Source organism: Callithrix jacchus, chromosome 16 (genome assembly GCF_049354715.1).
Source record: "Callithrix jacchus isolate 240 chromosome 16, calJac240_pri, whole genome shotgun sequence".
Taxonomy (NCBI): domain Eukaryota; kingdom Metazoa; phylum Chordata; class Mammalia; order Primates; family Cebidae; genus Callithrix; species Callithrix jacchus.
In genome coordinates this window covers 69,654,429-69,674,176 of record NC_133517.1, presented here as the reverse complement: position 1 = coordinate 69,674,176, position 19,748 = coordinate 69,654,429, and the positions used below count along the sequence as shown (strand labels likewise).

The 19,748-nt window shown below is 49.0% G+C and overlaps 1 protein-coding gene and 1 pseudogene across 6 annotated transcripts; both read left to right on the top strand.

Annotated features, from left to right (window-relative positions):
* Nucleotides 1-3,227: 3,227 nt before the first annotated feature.
* On the top strand, nt 3,228-5,361 carry LOC108588565 (uncharacterized; annotated as a pseudogene).
* On the top strand, nt 3,548-8,427 carry MYC (MYC proto-oncogene, bHLH transcription factor). Of its 6 annotated transcripts, none has more exons than XM_008983271.5 (3): nt 3,548-3,941; nt 5,566-6,334; nt 7,395-8,427. In XM_008983271.5, the coding sequence occupies exons 2-3, from the start codon at nt 5,578-5,580 to the stop codon at nt 7,952-7,954; spliced, it is 1,317 nt and encodes a 438-aa protein (XP_008981519.1). In that variant the 5' UTR covers nt 3,548-3,941; nt 5,566-5,577; the 3' UTR covers nt 7,955-8,427. The 6 variants fall into 6 exon arrangements, with proteins under 6 accessions (XP_008981519.1, XP_078208568.1, XP_035132699.1 ...); XM_078352442.1 differs by lacking the exon at nt 3,548-3,941 and adding an exon at nt 4,437-4,764; XM_035276808.3 differs by lacking the exon at nt 3,548-3,941 and adding an exon at nt 4,718-5,002.
* The last annotated feature ends 11,321 nt before the right edge of the window (nt 8,428-19,748 follow it).

Below are 19,748 nucleotides of genomic sequence, written 5' to 3'. Positions count from 1 at the left end.
TCCTGGTCAACAAGGTGAAACCCCATCTCTACTAAAAATATAAAAATTAGCTGGGCATGGTGGTGCCTGCCTGTAGTCCCAGCTACTCAGGAGGCTGAGGCAGGAGAATTGCTTGAACTCGGGAGGCAGAGGTTGCGGTGAGCCGAGATAGTGCCATTGCACTCCAGTCTGGGTAACAACAGCGAAACTCCATCTCAAAAACAAAGAAAAAAAAAATGCTTCTATTCCTTCACGCTTTTTTTCTGTGAGATCTTAAATACCCCTTCTTGCTAATAAAATTCACCAGCCCAATATTTTAAAAATAATAAGCCAAGACGTGGAGTGGTGACTCGCACTTGTATTCCCAGCACTTTCAGAAGCAGAGGCTGAAGGATCACTTTGACCCAGGAGTTCGAGACCAGCCCAGGCAACGTGGCCATACTGCCTCTCTACAAAAAGTTAAAAAATTAACCGCGTGTGGTGGCGCACTGCAGTCCCAGCTACTGGGCTGGGATATCAGGCTGAGGTGGAAGGGTAGCTTTGAGCTTGGAAGTTTGAGGTTGCAGTGAGCTATGATTATGCCAGGGCACTCCAGCCTGAGTGACAGAAGGAGACCCTGTCTCAAAAATAACAATAAATAATTAAGAATAATAATAGGACAAACCAAATACCCATCACCTTCTACTGTGTTCCCCCTTTCCCCAGTAATCCCAGTGTCTTGCTTTCACATTTGGTGGTCAAAAAAGATGACGAAGGCTGGGTGCAGTGGCTTATGTCTGTAATCTCAGCACTTCGAGAGGCCAAGGAGGGCAAATCATGAGGTCAGGAGTTGGAGAGCAGCCTGGCCAACATGGTAAAACCCCATCTCTACTAAAAATGCAAAAAATTAATGGGATGTAGTGGTGAGTGCCTGTAATCCCAGCTACTTTAGAGGCTGAGGCAGAAGAATCGCTTGAACCTGGGAGGTGGAGGCTGCAGTGAGCAGAGAACGAGCCACTGCACTCCAGTCTTAGCAACACAGTGAGAATCCATTAAAAAAAAAAAGATGAGCTTCTAAGATGTGGGGGCTAAAGCTTGTTTGGGTTTGTTGAAAAATGTGTTTTAGTGTATGTACTTGTGAATTATTTCAGGTTTGCCATAACCGGTTCTCCATTAAGTAGTGTTGGGTTAATTTTCACCATCTCTTATGTGGTTGAATAGTCAGCTCTGAACCACTTTTTCCTCCAGTAACTCCTCTTTCTTCGGCCCTTCTGCAGCTAACCTGAAAGAATAACAAGGAGGTGGCTGGAAACTTACCTTAAGGAACCGCCTGTCCTTCCCCCGCTGGAAACCTTGCACTTCGGACGCCCCTGCCCCCACCTGACCTCCGCCCTCGTTGACATCCAGGCGCGGTGATCTTTCCTGCCAGTAGAGGGCACACTTACTTTACTTTCGCAAACCCGAACGCGGGTGCAGCCCGAAGAGGGAGCGAGGCGGGCGGGGGGGGGGGGGGCGGGGGGGGCGGGGGTGAGGGGAGACGCTTTGCAGCAAAATCCAGCCTAGCGATTGGTTGTTCCCCAAGTTTGCGGCAAAGGCCTAGAGGCAGGAGTAATTTGCAATCCTTAAAGCTGAATTGTGCTGTGCGTCTGATTTGGGGGAAGTTACTACATTCACTTAACAATTGAACGCCGAGCTGCAAACTCAGTGGGTAATAACCCATCTTGAATAGTGTTCAGGCTACGCTCACCCCGAATAGTTTTCTGTTTTGTAGGCAGTGGAGTGAGAGAAAAGTTTATCAAGGATGAGAAGAATGTCTTCTGTTTTTCATACCGTGGAATAGCACAAAATAAAAAAATCCCGAAGGAATATGCGTGATGTGTTAAATATAGATCATTTCAGGGAGCAAACAAATCATGTGCCGGGTTGGGCAACTAGCTAAGTCGAAGTGTGAATGAAATGTGAATACATGTTTGCGGGTTACATATAATACACTTTCACTAGTATTCAGGAAAAAAAAATTGGAGTCAGTGAACTAGGAAATTAATGCCTGAAAGGCAGCCAAATTTTAATTAGCTCAAGACCCCGCCTCCCTCAAAAAGGCACGGAAGTAATACTACTCTCCTCTTCTTTGATCAGAATCGATGCATTTTTTCGTGCATGAACTGGCTTATAATAATAAAAAGGGAAAGAAGACCTGGAAAAGAATTTAATGTCCGGTTTGTGCGGGGAGGAAGGAGTTAACGGTTTTTTTTTTTTTTTTTTCGCAAGGGTCTCTGCTGACTCCCCCGTCTCAGTCGACAAGCTCTCCACTTCCCTCTTTTAGGAAGTCCGGTCCCGCGGTTCGGGTCCCCCCTGCGCCCCCGCCCCATTTTCTCCAGTCTAGCGCCTTTGATTTCTCCCAAACCCGGGAGCCCGAGACTGGTGCAAACCGGCGCCACAGGGCGCAAAGAGGATTTGTCTCTTCTGAAACCTGGCTGCGAAATTGGGAACTCCGTGTGAGAGGCGCGGGGGTGGGATGGTAGGGTACTGACTGGCAGAGAGCAGGCAACCTCCCTCCCGCCCTACTCCAGCTCGGAAACAGGCAGAAACATCTCAGGGCTTAGCGCGTCCAGGAGGAACAGACGCCTCCCGCACGGGGCCCCACGGAGGCCTGCGCGGGTGGGGCGGGAGGGGCGGTCTCTGCTGCTTTGGCAGCAAATTGGGGGACTCAGTCTGAGTGGAAGGTATCCAATCCAGATAGCTGTGCATACATAATGCATAATGCATGACACCCCCCAACAAATGCAATGGGAGTTTATTCATAACGCGCCCTCCAAGTATACGTGGCAATGCGTTGCTGAGTTATTTTAATCATTCTCGGCATCATGTTCCTCCTTCTGCCTCTATCATTTCTCCTTATCTACACTAACACCCCACGCTCTGAACGCGGGCCCATTAATGCCCTTGTTTCCTCCACTCTCCCTGGGACTCCTGATCCAAGCGCGGCCCTTGCCCCAGCCTTAGGGAGGCGCCCTGCCGCCTGGTACGCGCGTGTCGTGGCGGTGGGCGCGCAGTGTATTCGCGGTGTGGAGGGCAGCTGTTCCGCCTGCGATTATTTGAACTCACAGGACAAGGATGCGGTCTGTCAAATGGTGCTGCTAAAGAGGAGCAGGAGAGAAAGAGAGGGTTTGAGCCCGAGCAAAAGAAAATGGTAGGAGAGCGCAGTTAATTCATGAGACTCTCTTACTCTGTTTACATCCGAGAACTAGAGTGTTCGGCAGCCGGGCTGAATCTCCTCCCCCACCCGCCTCCCCACCACCCTCCCCAGAAGCGCCCCTCCCGGGTTCCCAAAGCAGAGGGCGTGGGGGAAAAGAAAAAAGATACTCTCTCGCGAATCCCCGCCCACCAACCCGCCCTTTATAGTGCGAGGGTCTGCGCGGCCGAGGACCCCCGAGCTTTGCTGCTCGCCGCCGCCGTCACCGCCGGGCCCCGGCAGTCCCGGGCTCCCCTCCTGCCTGGAGAAGGGCAGGGCTTCTCAGAGGCTTGGCGGGAAAAAGAACGGAGGGAGGGGACGCGCTGAGTATAAAAGCCGGTTTTCGGGGCTTTATCTAACTCGCTGTAGTAATTTCAGCGAGAGGCAGAGGGAGCGAGCGGGCGGGCAGGCGAGGGTGGAAGAGCCGGGCGAGCCGAGCTGCGCTCCGGGCGTCCTGGGAAGGGAGATCCGAAGTGAAAAGGGGGCTTCGCCTCCGGTCCAGCCCTCCCGCTGACCCCCGCAGCCAGCAGCCCACAACCCTCGCCGCATCCACGAAACTTTGCCCTTAGCAGCGGGCGGGCACTTTGCACTGGAACTTACAACACCCTAGCAAGGACGCGACTCTCCCGACGCGGGGAGGCTATTCTCCCCATTTGAGGACACCTCCCCGCCGCTGTCGGGACCCGCTCCTCTGAAAGGTCTCCTTGCCGCAGTTTGGACGCTGGATTTTTTTCGGGCAGTGGAAAACGAGGTAGGCAGCGGGGTCCATTTGTCTTTTATTTTTTTGTCGCTTTAATGCTGAGATGAGTCGAATGCCGAAATAGGTTGTCTTTTCTCCCATTCCTGCGTTATTGACACTTTTCTCAGAGTAGTTGTGGTAGGTTGGGGTTGGGTGGGGTGTGATCCAGAACTGGATCGGGGTAAAGTGAGTTGTCAAGATGGGAGAGGAGACTGCAGGGGGAAAACGGGAATGTGTTCTTAAGACTAGCCTTTTGAGATTTCTGCCTTAGGAATATATTAACGCTGACTCCCGGCCGGTCGGACACTCCTGCTTTATTGTGTTAATTGCTGTTTGGGTTTTGGGGGGACTGGGGGGTTGCTTTGCGGTGGGCAGTAAACCTCTTGCATCCTGAGCTCCTTGGAGTAGGGACCACATATCGCCTGTGTGAGCCCGAGAGCTCCGCGGCCGCTGACTCTTCCCCGTCTCCAGGAGGGCATTTAAATTTCGACTCACCGCATTTCTGACAGCCGGAGACAGACACTGCGGCGCGTACCGCCCGCCCGCCCGTCCCCGCGGCGATTCCAACTCGCCCTGATCCTTTTAAGAAGTTGGCATTTGGGCTTTTTAAAAAGCAATCATACAATTTAAAACCTGGGTCTCCAGAGGTGTTAGGACGTGGTGTTGGGGAGGCGCAGGCAGAGGGAAAGGGAGACGGGGATGTGTCCGATTCTCCTGGAATCCTTGACTTGGAAAAACCAGGGCGAATCTCCGAACGCAGCCCTGACTCCCCTGCCGCGGCCGCCCTCGGATGTCCTCGCGCCCCTGAGATGCGGAGTGACGGCGAGGAGCGAGGGTCGGGGCTGTTCCAGAACAGCTGCTACCCTTGGCGGGTGGCTCAGGGCGAAGTATCGCAGCGGGCTCTCTGGCGCAGTTGCGTCGCCGTATTGAGTGGCAGGGAGGTGCCCCTGTTATCATTTGACAGCCCCCTTGTATTTATGGAGGGGTGTTAAAGCCCGCGGCTGAGCTCGCCACTCCAGCCGGGGAGAGAACAGAAGAAAAGCCGGCAAACGAAGAAGGGGGACGCATTGGGGGTGGGGACGGGAGCGGTGGAGAGGGAAGGTTGGGAGGGGCTGCGGCGCCGGCGGGGGTAGGAGCGCAGAGAGGGCGCGAGTGGGAACAGCCGCGGCAGAGGGGCCCGGGCGCGGGAGCGGGGTGCGCGCCTCCGCTAGCGCCCAGGCGCCTCTCGCCTTCTCCTTCAGGTGGCGCAAAACTTTGCGCCTTGGGTTTTGGCAAATCCTCACCGCCGCCTCCCGCGGCCTCTTAGGGGGTGACCAAGGCGGATTTCGATTCCTCCGCCGCTGCGGGGCCGCCTCCGGGGCTTCGCGCTCCGGTCTCCCGGGCCTGGGACTTGGTGGGCACCAAGCTGCTGGTTCACAAAGTGCATGTCTGAGATAGTAGGGAGCTGCCCAAAGGGGGTGAAAGGGTGCCCTCCCCCCCTTTTTTGCCCCACCGAGACCACCCAGTCGCTTTAGGGGATAGCACGGGAAGGGGAGTGGTCCGGGGCTGTGGTCCGCCCTGCGCGCTGCGCCAGGTTTCTGCACCAAGACCCCTTTCACTCAAGACTGCCTCCCTCTTTGTGTGCCCCCTCCTGCAGGCTCCCGCGACGATGCCCCTCAACGTCAGCTTCAGCAACAGGAACTATGACCTCGACTACGACTCGGTGCAGCCGTATTTCTACTGCGACGAGGAAGAGAACTTCTACCAGCAGCAGCAGCAGAGCGAGCTGCAGCCGCCAGCGCCCAGCGAGGATATCTGGAAGAAATTCGAGCTGCTGCCCACCCCGCCTCTGTCCCCGAGCCGCCGCTCGGGGCTCTGCTCGACCTCCTGCGTTTCAGTCACGCCCTTCTCCCCTCGTGGAGACAACGACGGCGGTGGCGGGAGCTTCTCCACTGCCGACCAGCTGGAGATGGTGACTGAGCTGCTGGGAGGAGACATGGTGAACCAGAGCTTCATCTGCGACCCGGACGACGAGACCTTCATCAAAAACATCATCATCCAGGACTGTATGTGGAGCGGCTTTTCGGCCGCCGCCAAGCTCGTCTCAGAGAAGCTGGCCTCCTACCAGGCTGCGCGCAAAGACAGCAGCAGCCCGAACCCCGCCCGCGGGCACAGCGTCTGCTCCACCTCCAGCTTGTACCTGCAGGATCTGAGCGCCGCCGCCTCGGAGTGCATCGACCCCTCGGTGGTATTCCCGTACCCGCTCAATGACAGCAGCTCGCCCAAGCCCTGCGCCTCGCCAGACTCCAGCGCCTTCTCCACGTCCTCGGACTCTCTGCTCTCCTCGACGGAGTCCTCCCCGCGGGCCAGCCCCGAGCCCCTGGTGCTCCATGAAGAGACACCGCCCACTACCAGCAGCGACTCTGGTAAGCGGAGCCCGTCCAGGCCTGTCCAAAGCGGGGCGGCTGGATAGCTCTCCCATTTTCATTGGCATTTTATTCAACGGGCCACTTCAGTCGACCCTGCCTTTCTCTTAGTAGGAAGGAGGGAGAGCAGATCTGGACAGATTTGGGAACTCAGCACCTCTGAAACCCTGGGCCTTAGCGTTTCCTCCCATCCCTTCACCTTAGACCGCCCTTGTTTCCAGCCCCCTTCCCCCTTTCTCTCCCACCTCTCAGGAATTTCATTTAGGTTTTTAAACCTGGCTTATTTCACAACTCAATCCACTTCTCACCTCCCTTAAGCATTTTAATTGCCCCGGGGTGGGTAGATGGGGGGGAATGGGGATAAGAGAGGATTGATCTCTGAGAGATGAATGAATTGCTTCTCTCTTAACTTCCAAGAAGTGGTTGGGATTTAATGAACTATCTACAAAAATGGGGGCTGTGGTTAGAGGCCAAGCAGGGCCTCCCTGATGCAGGAGCCAGTCAGCTGCCTCAAGAGTGAGGCTGAGGAGCTGGGATCTTCTCAGCCTATTTTGAACACTGAGTTGTGTTCAAATCCTTGAGTTGCAAGGACCTTTTTTTTTTCTTACCCCATCCTCTTGGACTATTGGCAAAACTACAATTGTTTTTTCTTTTTCACTTCCAGTAAAATAGGGAGTTGCTAAAGTGATACCAAGCAATTTGCAGCTCTCATTTGCAACACCTGAAGGGTTCTTGGTAAAGTCCCTTAAAAATAGGAGGTGCTTGGGAATGAGCTTTGCTTTGGGTGTGTCCAAAGCCTCATTAAGTCTTAGGTAAGAACTGGCATCAATGTGGTATCCTGGGAAATGGTAGTTTTCTTGTCTGTGCCATCACCCAGCTGTCCTGCCTTCGTGGTGAGAGGAGGTAGGGTGGCTGGCTAGATTGGTTCTTTGGGGAGATCATTTTGTCCAAAGACCTTTCTAACATATTAATGCCTTATATTTCTACAGCATTACATCGGGTAATTGATCATTTTAATGAAACATCGCTAACCGAGTGATTTCTATTTCCTTTCTTAAAGAGGAGGAACAAGAGGATGAAGAAATCGATGTCGTTTCTGTGGAAAAGAGGCAGCCTCCTGGCAAAAGGTCAGAGTCAGGATCACCCTCTTCTGGAGGCCACAGCAAACCTCCTCACAGCCCACTGGTCCTCAAGAGGTGCCACGTCTCCACACATCAGCACAATTACGCAGCCCCTCCCTCCACGCGGAAGGACTACCCAGCTGCCAAGAGGGTCAAGTTGGACAGTGTCAGAGTCCTGAGGCAGATCAGCAACAACCGAAAATGCACCAGCCCCAGGTCCTCGGACACCGAAGAGAATGACAAGAGGCGAACGCACAACGTCCTGGAACGCCAGAGGAGGAACGAGCTCAAACGGAGCTTCTTTGCCCTGCGTGACCAAATCCCAGAGCTGGAAAACAATGAAAAGGCCCCCAAGGTAGTTATTCTTAAGAAAGCCACAACATACATCCTGTCCGTCCAAGCAGAGGAGCAAAAGCTCATTTCTGAAAAGGACTTGTTGCGGAAGCGACGAGAACAGTTGAAACACAAACTTGAACAGCTGCGGAACTCTTGTGCATAAGGAAAAGTAAGGAAAAAGATTCCGTCACACAGAACCGTCAACATTCATTACCTATGAACTTGTTTGCAACGCATGATCAAATGCAACCTCACAACCTTGGCTGAGTCTTGAGACTGAAAGATTTAGCCATAATGTAAACTGCCTCAAATTGGACTTCAGGCATAAAAGAACTTTTTTATGCTTACCATCTTTTTTTTTTTCTTTAACAGATTTGTATTTAAGAATTGTTTTTAAAAAATTTTAAGATTTACACAACTTTTCTCTGTAAATATTGCCGTTAAATGTAAATAACTTTAATAAAACGTTTATAGCAGTTACACAGAACTTCAATCCTAGTGTATAGTACCTAGCATTATAGGTACTATAATCCTGAATTGTTTTTATTTAAGTACATTTTGCTTTTTAAAGTTGATTTTTTTTTCTATTGTTTTTAGAAAAAATAAAATAACTGGCAAATATATCATTGAGCCAAATCTTAAGTTGTGAATGTTTTGTTTTTCTTCCCTCCTCCCCACGTCACCACCTCCCCTGTTTGTTTTCATCAATTACCCCTCATAAGAAAGTGGTTTTGAGAAAGGCAAGAGTTTTCCTCTGTTGAAATGGGTCTGGGGGCCTTAAGGTCTTCAGGTTCTCAGGGGTTATAAGATGCTTCCTGGAGATTATGGATAAGAGCCAGAGTTGACAGTTAAAAGAAGAAATGGCAGAAGGCTGGTGAGAAGGTTAGAGGTAGGCAAAGGAGATACAAGAGGTGAAAGGTAACAGTTGTGTACACAAAGAAGGATAAGGACTGGGGGTTGGGAGAAAGGTGAAGAAGAAACTCCTGTAACTTTAGTTAACCAGTGCCAGCCCCCAGGTCAATCCAGACCCAGGAATTCTGCCCAGTGAGACAGTTGATGGGGAAAGGGCAGGAACCAACCTCTGCTGCCTTCACAACCAGGCGCCAGTCCCATCCGTGGGTTATCTCATAAGCCCCAGAGGAGCTCTGGGAGGAATGCAACTATTAACCCTATTTTACAAACAAGGAAATAGAAGAGCTCAAAGGGGTTATGTAAGGTCTCTAGCCACGCAGATCATAAAAAGCAGCACCCAGGTCCCATTCTGTTCAAAACACTTAACCCTTCACTATCATGCCTTGGTTCATCTGGGTCATTAGTGCTGAGATGGAGAAGGTTTGGGGCCTGATTGATGGCTGGACCCAAGTCATAACAATGCTAAGCTCTATTTGTGTGCCGAGCACTCCGAAGCATTTTATTCCTAACTCTACATCAACACCATGAAGGAGATACTGTTGATTTCCCCCATATTAGAAATAGAGAGGGAGCCTGTAATCCTAGCACTTTGGGAGGCAGAGGTGGGTGGATCACCTGAGGTCAGGAGTTCAAGACCAGCCTGGCCATCATGGTGAAACCCCATCTTTTTATTAAAAAAAAAAAAAAAGAAAAAAAGAAAGAAATAGAGAGGGAAGCTGAGGCACAGAAAGACTCATCCACATGCCCAAGATTCACTGATAGGAAAGAGTAGAAGTGAGATCCAAACTCAGGCTGTTTACTCCTACCCTTTCCAAGCCACCTCTCAAATGATGGTAGGAATCCGATGGCTGCTTTGAGGACAGTTACAGTCCAGTGGGTTATGTATTTTAAGTCTCAACATCTAAGCCTGATCAGGCATCAGTTCCCCCCTTTTTTTGCTGTTTTTTATTTTGTTGTTCATCGCTGGATTTTTCCTTCCACATTGAGAAGGTCACCACCTTGACTCCTATTTTATCCATTTGTTGAATCAGATTCACGATGGCTCCTAAGAAGAAGCCAGTTCAGACCACAAAACACATGTATTCTTTGTCATGGGAACCATCATTTTAGAAACTACAGACTCTCCTTGCTTCCATCTTCTTTCACACACTCATGACACATGCTCATCCTGAGTCTTGAAAAGGTGTTTTTGAACATGCATTTTAACTATAAGCCTCTGAAAACCTATGGCCCAAACCAGAAATGATGCTGATTATACGGGTAAATGAACGTTACTATTGCTGATCTAATGACCTCGTTGTCTCCGTCTCAGAGTAGGTCTTCAGCTCCCTGCTCTTAGAGATTTCAATCGACCACCACCCATAAATCAAGAAATAATTACTGTCTTGGGCTCTGACTCCTAGAATAATCTATTCAAGACCTTAATGTCTTTTCTTGATCTTTCTTTTGAGTCCTAAGTACTGCCCTTACAGCTTCAAATTGGCACACCTATAGGCGAAATTCAAAGGGAAATGCAATCCACAGAAGTTGAGTAGTTCAAAGTGTTACAAATGCGAGGCGCTCTTAAACAGTTCAGTCTTTGCCCCTTTGCGGCCCAGGGCTGGAATGCAGCTCTGGGGTGACTCACTTGGGAACTGGGAAGGTGTTAGTCTGAATCACTAAGCCCAGGCAAGCCCTCAGAATAGGAGAGAGTGTTCCTAGCAAGGAAAACAACTCTCCGTTCCAAATGCTCAGGAAAGAACTTTAGGGATGTGGAGCTTGGCTATGGGAATAGAAAGGAACCATTCCAAGTACCTATTAGGCCACCTCTTACCTTTACTGAGCCAGAGAATGGCTCTGAAAACAGGACAGATGCCAACTTCCTTTCCAAGAGTCAGGCTGATCTTGACCACAATACAAATTGGCCCTCAGAGCCAATCCAGGGAGTCCCAGGGGTCTCTGCTATTGTGCAATCTCTTTTGTAGATAATAATCAAGAATCGGAGGTGAAGAGGAGGAGTCTGCAATTTGGTCAGGAATATATAAGAAGGAATACGCTAATTCTGACGATGCCTTTTACCCATGACACTATCCAGGAATTAATGACTCTCCCCAGGGATTCCTGGAATAATTTTGTTTAGGGATGGAATGTATAAAGAGGAAGGAAGTGTTATTTTATGCTGCCATTTGGAAGCAACAAAGGAGATCAACAGTATAAAAACAATCCATCAAATTTGAAAATGAACAAAGTTTTCACACTCCCAGCTTAATACTTAGCTCACAGCTTAGATGCATAAGTGAAGAGTTCTCTGCTGGTCTCGAAGACAAATTATTCTCACACAAAGCTTGGGAAAGAAGACAAAATTTGTTGCATTAGGGGGTTTTCTGTGGTTTGTTTGCAATAACTATAATTGGCTCAGTCAATAATTATATTTTAGTATACACGCTAGGGGCCCCTGTACCATTTTTTCCCAACAATAAATAATCCCTAGTCTAGAAAATGCTGGGATGTTCTCCACCCTTGCCTTTAAATGTACTGCTAGATGACTTTACCAAAGGCTCCTCCTTTGAGGTGATAGAACATTCTAGGCCTATATTAAAGGAGAAGAAGAGTGGCCTGGCGCGATGGTCACACCTGTGATCCCAGCACTTTGGGGAGGTCAAGAGATCAAGACCATCCCTGCTAACATGGTAAAACCCGATCTCTACTAAAAATACAAAAAGAAAATTAGCCAGGCGTGGTGGCGCACACCTGTAGTCCCAGCTACTCAGGAGGCTGAGGCAGGATAATCGCTTGACCCCGGGAAGCACAGAGGCTGCAGTGAGCAGAGATTGTGCCATTGCACTCCAGCCTGGGAAACAGAGTGAGACTCTGTCTCAAAAATAAATAAGTAAATAATAATAATAACAATAATAAAGAAGAAGAGCAAAAACAAAGCCCGCAGGATGCGAACAGGGACTCATTTTAAGAAATAAAAAACTCACGCCTATAATCCCAGCACTTTGGGAGGCCGAGGCGGGTGGAGCACGAGGTCAAGAGACCATCCTGGTCAACAAGGTTAAACACCATCTCTACTAAAAATACAAAAATTAACTGGGCATGGTGGTGCGCGCCTGCAGTCCCAGCTACTCAGAAGGCTGAGGCAGGAGAATTGCTTGAACCCAGGAGGCGGAGGTTGCGGTGAGCCGAGATCGTGCCATTGCACTCCAGCCTGGGTAACAAGGGCGAAATTCCGTCTCAAAACAAAAAAACAAAAAACAAATAAATAAATTAAATAAATAAATAAAAAGACTCTACTACCTACCTCCAAAGCCTTAGCAATAATTTTTCTTTGTTCTACCTCCTTCAGAGAGAACTTAGACTAACTATACATTTAGAGGAAAACACCCAGGAATCCTGGCTTTGTCAAACTGGTTTGAGATGACTGTAAATGACTCTAAGTTGATTTCGTGTTTAATTTTATTTCATTCATTATTAGCCTTCACTAAGCTCTTTCGGAAGACAGAGTTGAGGGAAACAACTGTTAATGGAATGTAGATCTTCTGAGGTTGAAAGGAATGTTCTTTGTTTTCAAACAATGCCTGGGAGCTCAGCCCCCTCCCCAACACTTTCTTTCCATTGTCATCCGTATCAGCGCATTGAGGGATAAAACACTCCAGCGCAGTCTGAGGTCTACTGGGGTGGGAAAGGAGAGAGCTCCGGGAGAGAGAATGAACTTTTATTACATATGTCCACTCTTCCAGACTCTCCATCTCACCAGACCCAACAACAGCCAGCTGGAAGAATGTGACAGTTGTTGAATGTGACAATACTGAGGTTTAGACAAGTTAAATGGCTGTCTCTAAATTACACAAGGACCAACAACAACACAACAGTAATATGGCCGAGCGCGGTGGCTCATTCCTGTCATCCCAGCACTTTGGGAGGCTGAGGCGGGTGGACCACCAGGTCAGGAGCCTAACAAAGTAAAACCCGGTCTCTACTAAAAATGCAAAAAATTGCCTGGGCGTGGTGGCACATGCCTGTAGTCCCAGCTACTTGGGAGGCTAAGGCAGGAGACTCTGTTGAACCCGGGAGGCTGACGCTGGAGTGAGCCAAGATTGCACCACCACCTTACTCCAACCTGGGGGACAGAATGAGACTTTGTTTCAAAAACAAACCAACAACAACAGAAAAAAGAAAAAAAAAAACACAGTAATAGTAGTTAAATGTTTACTGTGTGCTGAACTTTTTTTTTTTTTGAGATGGAGTTTCACTCTTGTTACCCAGGCTGGAGTGCAATGGTGCAATCTCAGCTCACCACAATCTCCACCTCCTCTGTTCAAGCAATTCTCCTGCCTCATTCTTGCCTCAGCCTCCCGAGTAGCTGGGATTACAGGCATGTGCCACGCCCAGCTAATTTTGTGTTTTTCAGTTTCTCCATGTTGGTCAGGCTGGTCTCGAACTCCCGATCTCAGGTGATCCGCCCACCTCAGCCTCCCAAAGTGCTGGGATTACAAGTGTGAGCCATCGTGCCTGGCCAACATTTTTACATGTATTATCTTACTTCATCCCCAAAGCAGCAGTTAGGAAGTAAGCTCTATCTCCAATGCCCACTGCCCAGATGAGAAGACTGAAACTTTGAGGGATTAAGTAACTTGCCTGCATTCATGAAGCTGGCAAAATGGTGACAGCAGAAATTATGTATTCGTTCACAAACATCTGAGCACACTGTTTACCAATGCCACGGTAGAGGTGGGAAGAGATACCAGGATAAATGGGATGAATAACGTCCTGGCACTGAGGGGTATGGATTAGTGGAGAACAAAAAAAAAACAGGCAAATATTTTTTTGAGATGGAGTTTTGCTCTTGTTGCCCAGGCTGGAATGCAATGCCATGATCTCAGCTCACTGTAATCTTCGCTTCCAGGGTTCAAACAAGTCTCCTGCCTCAGCCTTTCAAGTAGCTGGGATTACAGTCATGCACCACCACACCTGGCTAATTTTGTACTTTCAGTAGAGACGGGTTTTCACCACATCGGTCAGGCTGGTCTCGAACTCCTTCCCTCAGGTGACCCACCCGTCTCTGCCTCCCAAAGTGCTGGGATTACAGATGTGAGCCACCGCGCTGGGCTAAAAACAGGCAATTTGGCTCTATTTCACAAACACTTTAGAGCTTACTATGTAGCAAGAGAGGGTTCAAGCTACAGGAGCTGCTAAAGACATTCCTTCTCTCCCCAGAGAAAATGGAATCCAGGAAAGGGCCCAGGAAATGCTGGAAGAGGAGCCAAAGGAAAAGATAACCTCAGAGAGATGAAGAGAAGCTTGGAGAAAAGGGTGTAACCACCATTAAGGAAGAAGCCCTGGTGTGTCAAAGACAGCAAGAAGCACAGCAAGATATCAGAGGAAGATCCGTCGGATTTAACCACATGAAGGCAGCTCCTTGGCTACATCACTTCTAAGTGGGATGACAGCCCCATCCACCTGGCATCCTCTCTTTCATTCCCTTCCTTCAATCCATCTCCAGAAACACCTACCTTTTTATTCTCCCACCACCCTGCCCTACCTTCTCCAAGAGTTCCCAAAGCATCATTCCAAGACAAGCAACATCCACGTCACCTGTGAATTTCTTGCAAATGCAGGAGCACAGTCTGAATTAGAATCTCAGGAGATGTGCCGGGCGTGGTGGTGGGTGCCTGTAATCCCAATTACTCTGGAGGCTGAGGCAGAAGAATCACTTGAACCCAGAAGGCAGAGGTTGTGGTGAGAGGAGATCACTCTATTGCACTCCAGCCTGGGTGACAAAGCAAAACTCCATCTCAAAAGAAAATTAAAAAAGAAAGAATCTCAGGAGATGGGGCCTGGAAAACTGTTTCAAGCAGCTCTGGAGGACTTGACGAAGTTTGAGACCCTCTACCTTCTCCATCAGTCCCTGTGAACCTTTTCCACAATCCCAGTGATCCTTCTGAATCACAGCTAAAGTGATGACCCTCTCTGCTTAAAACCATCCTGAGGGGTCCTGCTATCTTCAGAATGAAGTCCAAAGCCATTCTTCCCAGTTCTCAACGTCCTGTGAGCTTTTTCAGATACCTCAACCCTTCTGGTCAAAACACTGTTTACCCCCCACCTACCCATCCACTGGCACTGCTACCCACCACCCTGGCATGCTCTTCTTCATCCTTTGTGGCTCACCTAGCATCCTCCAACAGCCAGACAAGGTTCCACGGGGGAATGGGAGTGCCTGAGATAATACTGCGCACTTTTTGAGAAAATTGCTCATCCTACCTCTTAAATCAACTCCTTGAGGAACAGACCCACCATCAGTCTTGTTTAACAATGAATCTTCAGTGCCCACGTAAGTGCCCAGCATCTAATAGCGACTCAATGATCCTTTGATGAATGGCCAAAGAAAGACCCATTTTGATGGGGTGATGGATGTTGGAGCATGATTAGCAGAAGAAGTAAAACAAAGTTCTCGACCACCTTTCAAGAGACTTAGCTGAGAAGGGAAAAAAAGAGATAAATACTGGCCAGGCCTGTAATCCCAGCACTTTGGGAGGCTGAGGCGGGTGGATCATCTGAGGTCAGGAGTTCAAGATCAGCATGGCCAACCTGGTGAAACCCTGTCTCTACTGAAAACACAAAATAGAATTAGCTGGGAGTGGTGGCGAGCACCTATAATCCCAGCTACTTGGGAAGCTGGGGCAGGAGAATCACTTGAACCCAGGAGGCAGAGGTTGCAGTGAACCAAGATCCCGCCATTGCACTCCAGTCTGGACAACAGAGTGAGACTCCATTTCAAAAATAAAATAAAATAAAAGAGATGAATATATCAAGTGAGGTCAAAGATTTTTGACTTGATTTGATTGATTCAAATTTCATTTTATATTATTAAAGGTAGAAGAGATAATTCTCTTAGATGCTGATGGGACAGAGCTGAGAGAGGGAGAACTGAAGAGAGAGGAACAAAGGAGACGATGTAGCCAGATGTGGGAATCTCCAGGGCAGTTTCCATCTTTGTCTGTTCAGTGCCTGGAGCTCTCAGCTGTGCGTGGAACAGAGGTGAAGAAGGATGCATTCCCGAACACAGCCTCCCCGCTGGTACTGATTCTTCCAGGTAGGAACTTCAAAGGCCAGGCCAGGTCTCCTTCTCTGGACTCCCTTCCTGTATCACAGCACAGGTTCATGTGCTCTTGTGTGTAAATAACCTGCTTAATTCTCTTTCTCAGGGCTGGGCACGGTGGCTCAAGCCTGTAATCCCAGCACTTTGGGAGGCTGAGGCGGGTGGATCACGAGGTCAAGAGATCAAGACCATCCTGGTCAACATGGTGAGACCCCGTCTCTACTAAAAATACAAAAAATTAGCTGGGCATGGTGGCGCATGCCTGTAATCCCAGCTACTCAGGAGGCTGAGGCAGGAGAATTGCCTGAACCCAGCAGGTGGAGGTTGCGGTGAGCCGAGATTGAGCCATTGCACTCCAGCCTGGGTAACAAGAGCGAAACTCCGTCTCAAAAAAAAAAAAAAAAAGAGATTGAGACCATCCTGGTCAACATGGTGAAACCCCATCTCTACTAAAAATACAAAAAAATTAGCTGAGCATGGTGGCATGTGCCTGTAATCCCAGCTACTCAGGAGGCTGAGGCAGGAGAATTGCCTGAACCCAGGAGGCGGAGGTTGCGGTGAGGTGAGATCGCACCATTGCACTCCAGCCTGGGTAACAAGAAAGAAACTCCATCTCAAAAAAAAAAAAAAAAAAAAGAATTCTCTGTCTCTATTGCTAGATTCCTTGTGGACAAACACTGTGTCTTTCTCTTTCATAATTATATCCTGAAGACCCGAGGGATGTCCATTATCTAAAATTGTTTTGAAAATGAATGACTGTAATCCCAGCACTCTGGGAGGCCAAGACGGGCAGAACACGAGATCAAGAGATCGAGACCATCCTCATTCTGGCCAACATGGTGAAACCCCGTCTCTACTAAAAATACAAAAAAAAAAACAAAAAATTAGCTGGGAGTGGTGGCACGCACCTGTGGTCCCAGCTACCTGGGAGGCTGAGGCAGAAGAATCGCTTGAACCCAGGAGGCAGAGGTTGCAGTGAGCTGGGATCGCACCACTGCACTCCAGCCTGGTGACAGAGCAAGACTCTGTTTCAAAAAAAAAAAAAAGAAAGAAAGAAAATGAATGAGCCTATAAACAAATGAATGTATAAATGCATGTATTTGCCATATAATTTAAGTTTCTTTCCTTTCTTTTCTTTCTTTCTTTCTTTTTTTTTTTTTTTTTTTTTGTTTTGAGACAGAGTCTTGTTCTGTCACCAGGCTGGAGTGAGGTGGTGCGATTTCAGCTCACAGCAACCTCTGCCTCCAGGGTTCAAGCGATTCTCCTGCCTCAGCCTCTGCTGGGACTAGAGGTGCATGCCACCACACCCAGCTAATTTTTGTATTTTCTGTAGAGACAGGGTTTTACCATGTTGGCCAGGATGCTCTCGATCCCTTGGCCTCGTGATCCACCCAAAGTTTGCCTCCCAAAGTTCTAGGATTACAGACGTGAGCCACTGCGCCCAGCCATTAGTTTAAGTTTCTACATGCTGGTGCTGTCAGTCTTTTTCACCCCACTCAGTCCCATGGTGCATCCTCAGTTCATGCCAAATCTCTTCTCCTATGTCTACCTACCTCATTCCAGACAGCAAAAGCCTCAGCAATAGCTTCTCTGCATCTATCAGTCAGGATCTCCTGGTGACAAATGACAGAAACTCAGCTTAAATGGGCAAAAGCAAAAAAAAAAAAAAAAAATTATATTAGTTTATGTGACTGAAAAATCAGGAATGACTCAATCTAGGGCCTTACACAATAGTCTGTCTCTAGAGTTTCGTCTCAGTCAGGATCTGTCTCCACCTGGGGCAAAGATGGCTGCTAGCCGTTGGAGGCTTACACAAGCTTCTCAAAGACAGGGCCCCTCTTGCCCTCCAAGGCAAAAGTCTTGGACAGAATTCCAATCGTCTCCCGCAGTCGTGTGCCCACTCAGCCCCTCTCCTGTGGTGGCTTTGGAGCCCTGTGGCTGGTAGCACCAACAGGCAGGCGAAGGACAAGTTCTAAAAAGAAAAGATGGGCACGCAAAAAGGAACAGATGCTCTTTGCATTGGCTCTTTCGGCAATTGTGGTGCTAAGCTCCTGAGAGCTACATAAAATGTGGCCTGTATGTTTTAGAAACCTGGTTTTCAGAATTACCTTTTGTAAAATAGAGATTTCCAAACTCCACCTAAGAACTGCTAAACCAGAATATTCAGAAAGGGGACCTAGGATTTCATTTTTTTTTTTTTCTTTTTTTTAATAAAAACGGGGTTTCACCATGTTGGTCAGGCTGGTCTTGAACTTCCGACCTCAGGTGATCCACCCACCCTGGCCTCCAAAGTGCCTGGATTACAAGCGTGAGCCACCGTGCCCGGCCCATTTGTTTTCTTTTAAAGTTCCACAAGTAGGGCTGGGCACGGTGGCTCAGGCCTGTAATCCCAGCACTTTGGGAGCCCAAGGCAAGCAGATCACAAGGTCAGGAGTTTGAGACCAGCCTGGCCAACACAGTGAAATCCCATCTCTACTAAATACACAAAAATTAGCTGGGCATGGTGGCATGCGCCTGTAGTCCCAGCTACTCAGGAGGCTGAGGCAGGACAATTGCTTGAACACAGGAGGTGGAGGTTACAGTGAGCAGAGATCCCACCATTGCACTCCAGCCTGGGCAACAGAGTGAGACTCCATCTCAGAAAAAAACAGTTCCACAAGTAGGCCTGGTATGGTGGCTAAATCTTACAATCCCAGCACTTTGGGAAGCCAAGGTGGGAGGATTACTTGAGCCCTGGACTTCAAGACCAACTTGGGCAAGATGGTGAGAGCCTGTCTCTACAAATTTTTTTTTTTTAGACGGAGTTTCATTCTTGTTACCCAGGCTGGAGTGCAATGGCATGATCTCGGCTCACCGCAACCTCCGCCTCCTGGGTTCAAGCAATTCTCCTGCCTCAGCCTCTCGAGTAGCTGGAACTACAGGCGTGCACCACCATACCCAGCTAATTTTCGTATTTTTTGTAGAGACGGGGTTTCACCTTGTTGACCAGGATGGTCTCGATCTCTTGACCTCGTGATCCACCCACCTCGGCCTCCCAAAGTGCTGGGATTATAGGTGTGAGCCACCGTGTCCGGCCCAAAATATTTAAAATGTTCTGGGTAATGCGTGCCTGAAGTCCCAGCTATGCAAGAGGACCCCTTGAGTCCAGTTATTTGAGGAGGAAGAGCTATGACTGCACCACTGCATTCCAGCCTGCGTGACAAAGTGAAACCCCATCTCTTAAAAAAAGAAAGTTCCACAGGGGAAGGGGAGAAATGAATGGGTTTAGGAAGGAATGCCAGGGAAGATGGCATGTGGCTTCTGAGGTCCCACAGACTTGAGTTTCAATCTGTCTGTGCCCCCAAAAGCCGCCTGACCCAGGGTTGCTGCTCTGAGCCTGACTTTCCTGATATGCCGCCAGGAAACAAATCAAGGAGCGGCCAGAAGAGTGTGGAAGCCAGACCTCTCCACCAGGGCTTTTGAGACAATTAAATGAGATAAGATATGAGAAGTGGTCCAGCACAGGTTTAGTAAATGAGAATCTCTTTCCCTCTTTCTCCTCTTTCTCCCTCCCTCCTTTCCTTCTTCCCTCCCTCCCTCCCTCCCTTCCTCCCTCCCTCCCTCTCTTCCTCCCTTCCTTCCTTCATTCATTCATTTTGATAAATGTCTCACTCTGCCACAGAGGCTGAAGTGCAGTGGCATAATGGCAGCTCACTGCAGCCTCAACCTCTTGGGCTCAGGTGATCCTCCCACCCTAGCCCCGCAGGTAGCTGGAACTACAGATGCCCACCTAATTTTAAAATTTTGATCGAGGTGGGGTTTCACGATGTTGCCCAGCTTGATCTCAAATTTCTGGGCTCAAGCAATCCACTTGCCTTGGCCTTCCAAAGTATGGGGATGCCAGGCATGAGCCACTATGCCTGGCCTCACCTTCCCTTTCTTGTCTTTTTCTTTGAGATGGAGTCTTGCTCTGTCACCCAGGTTG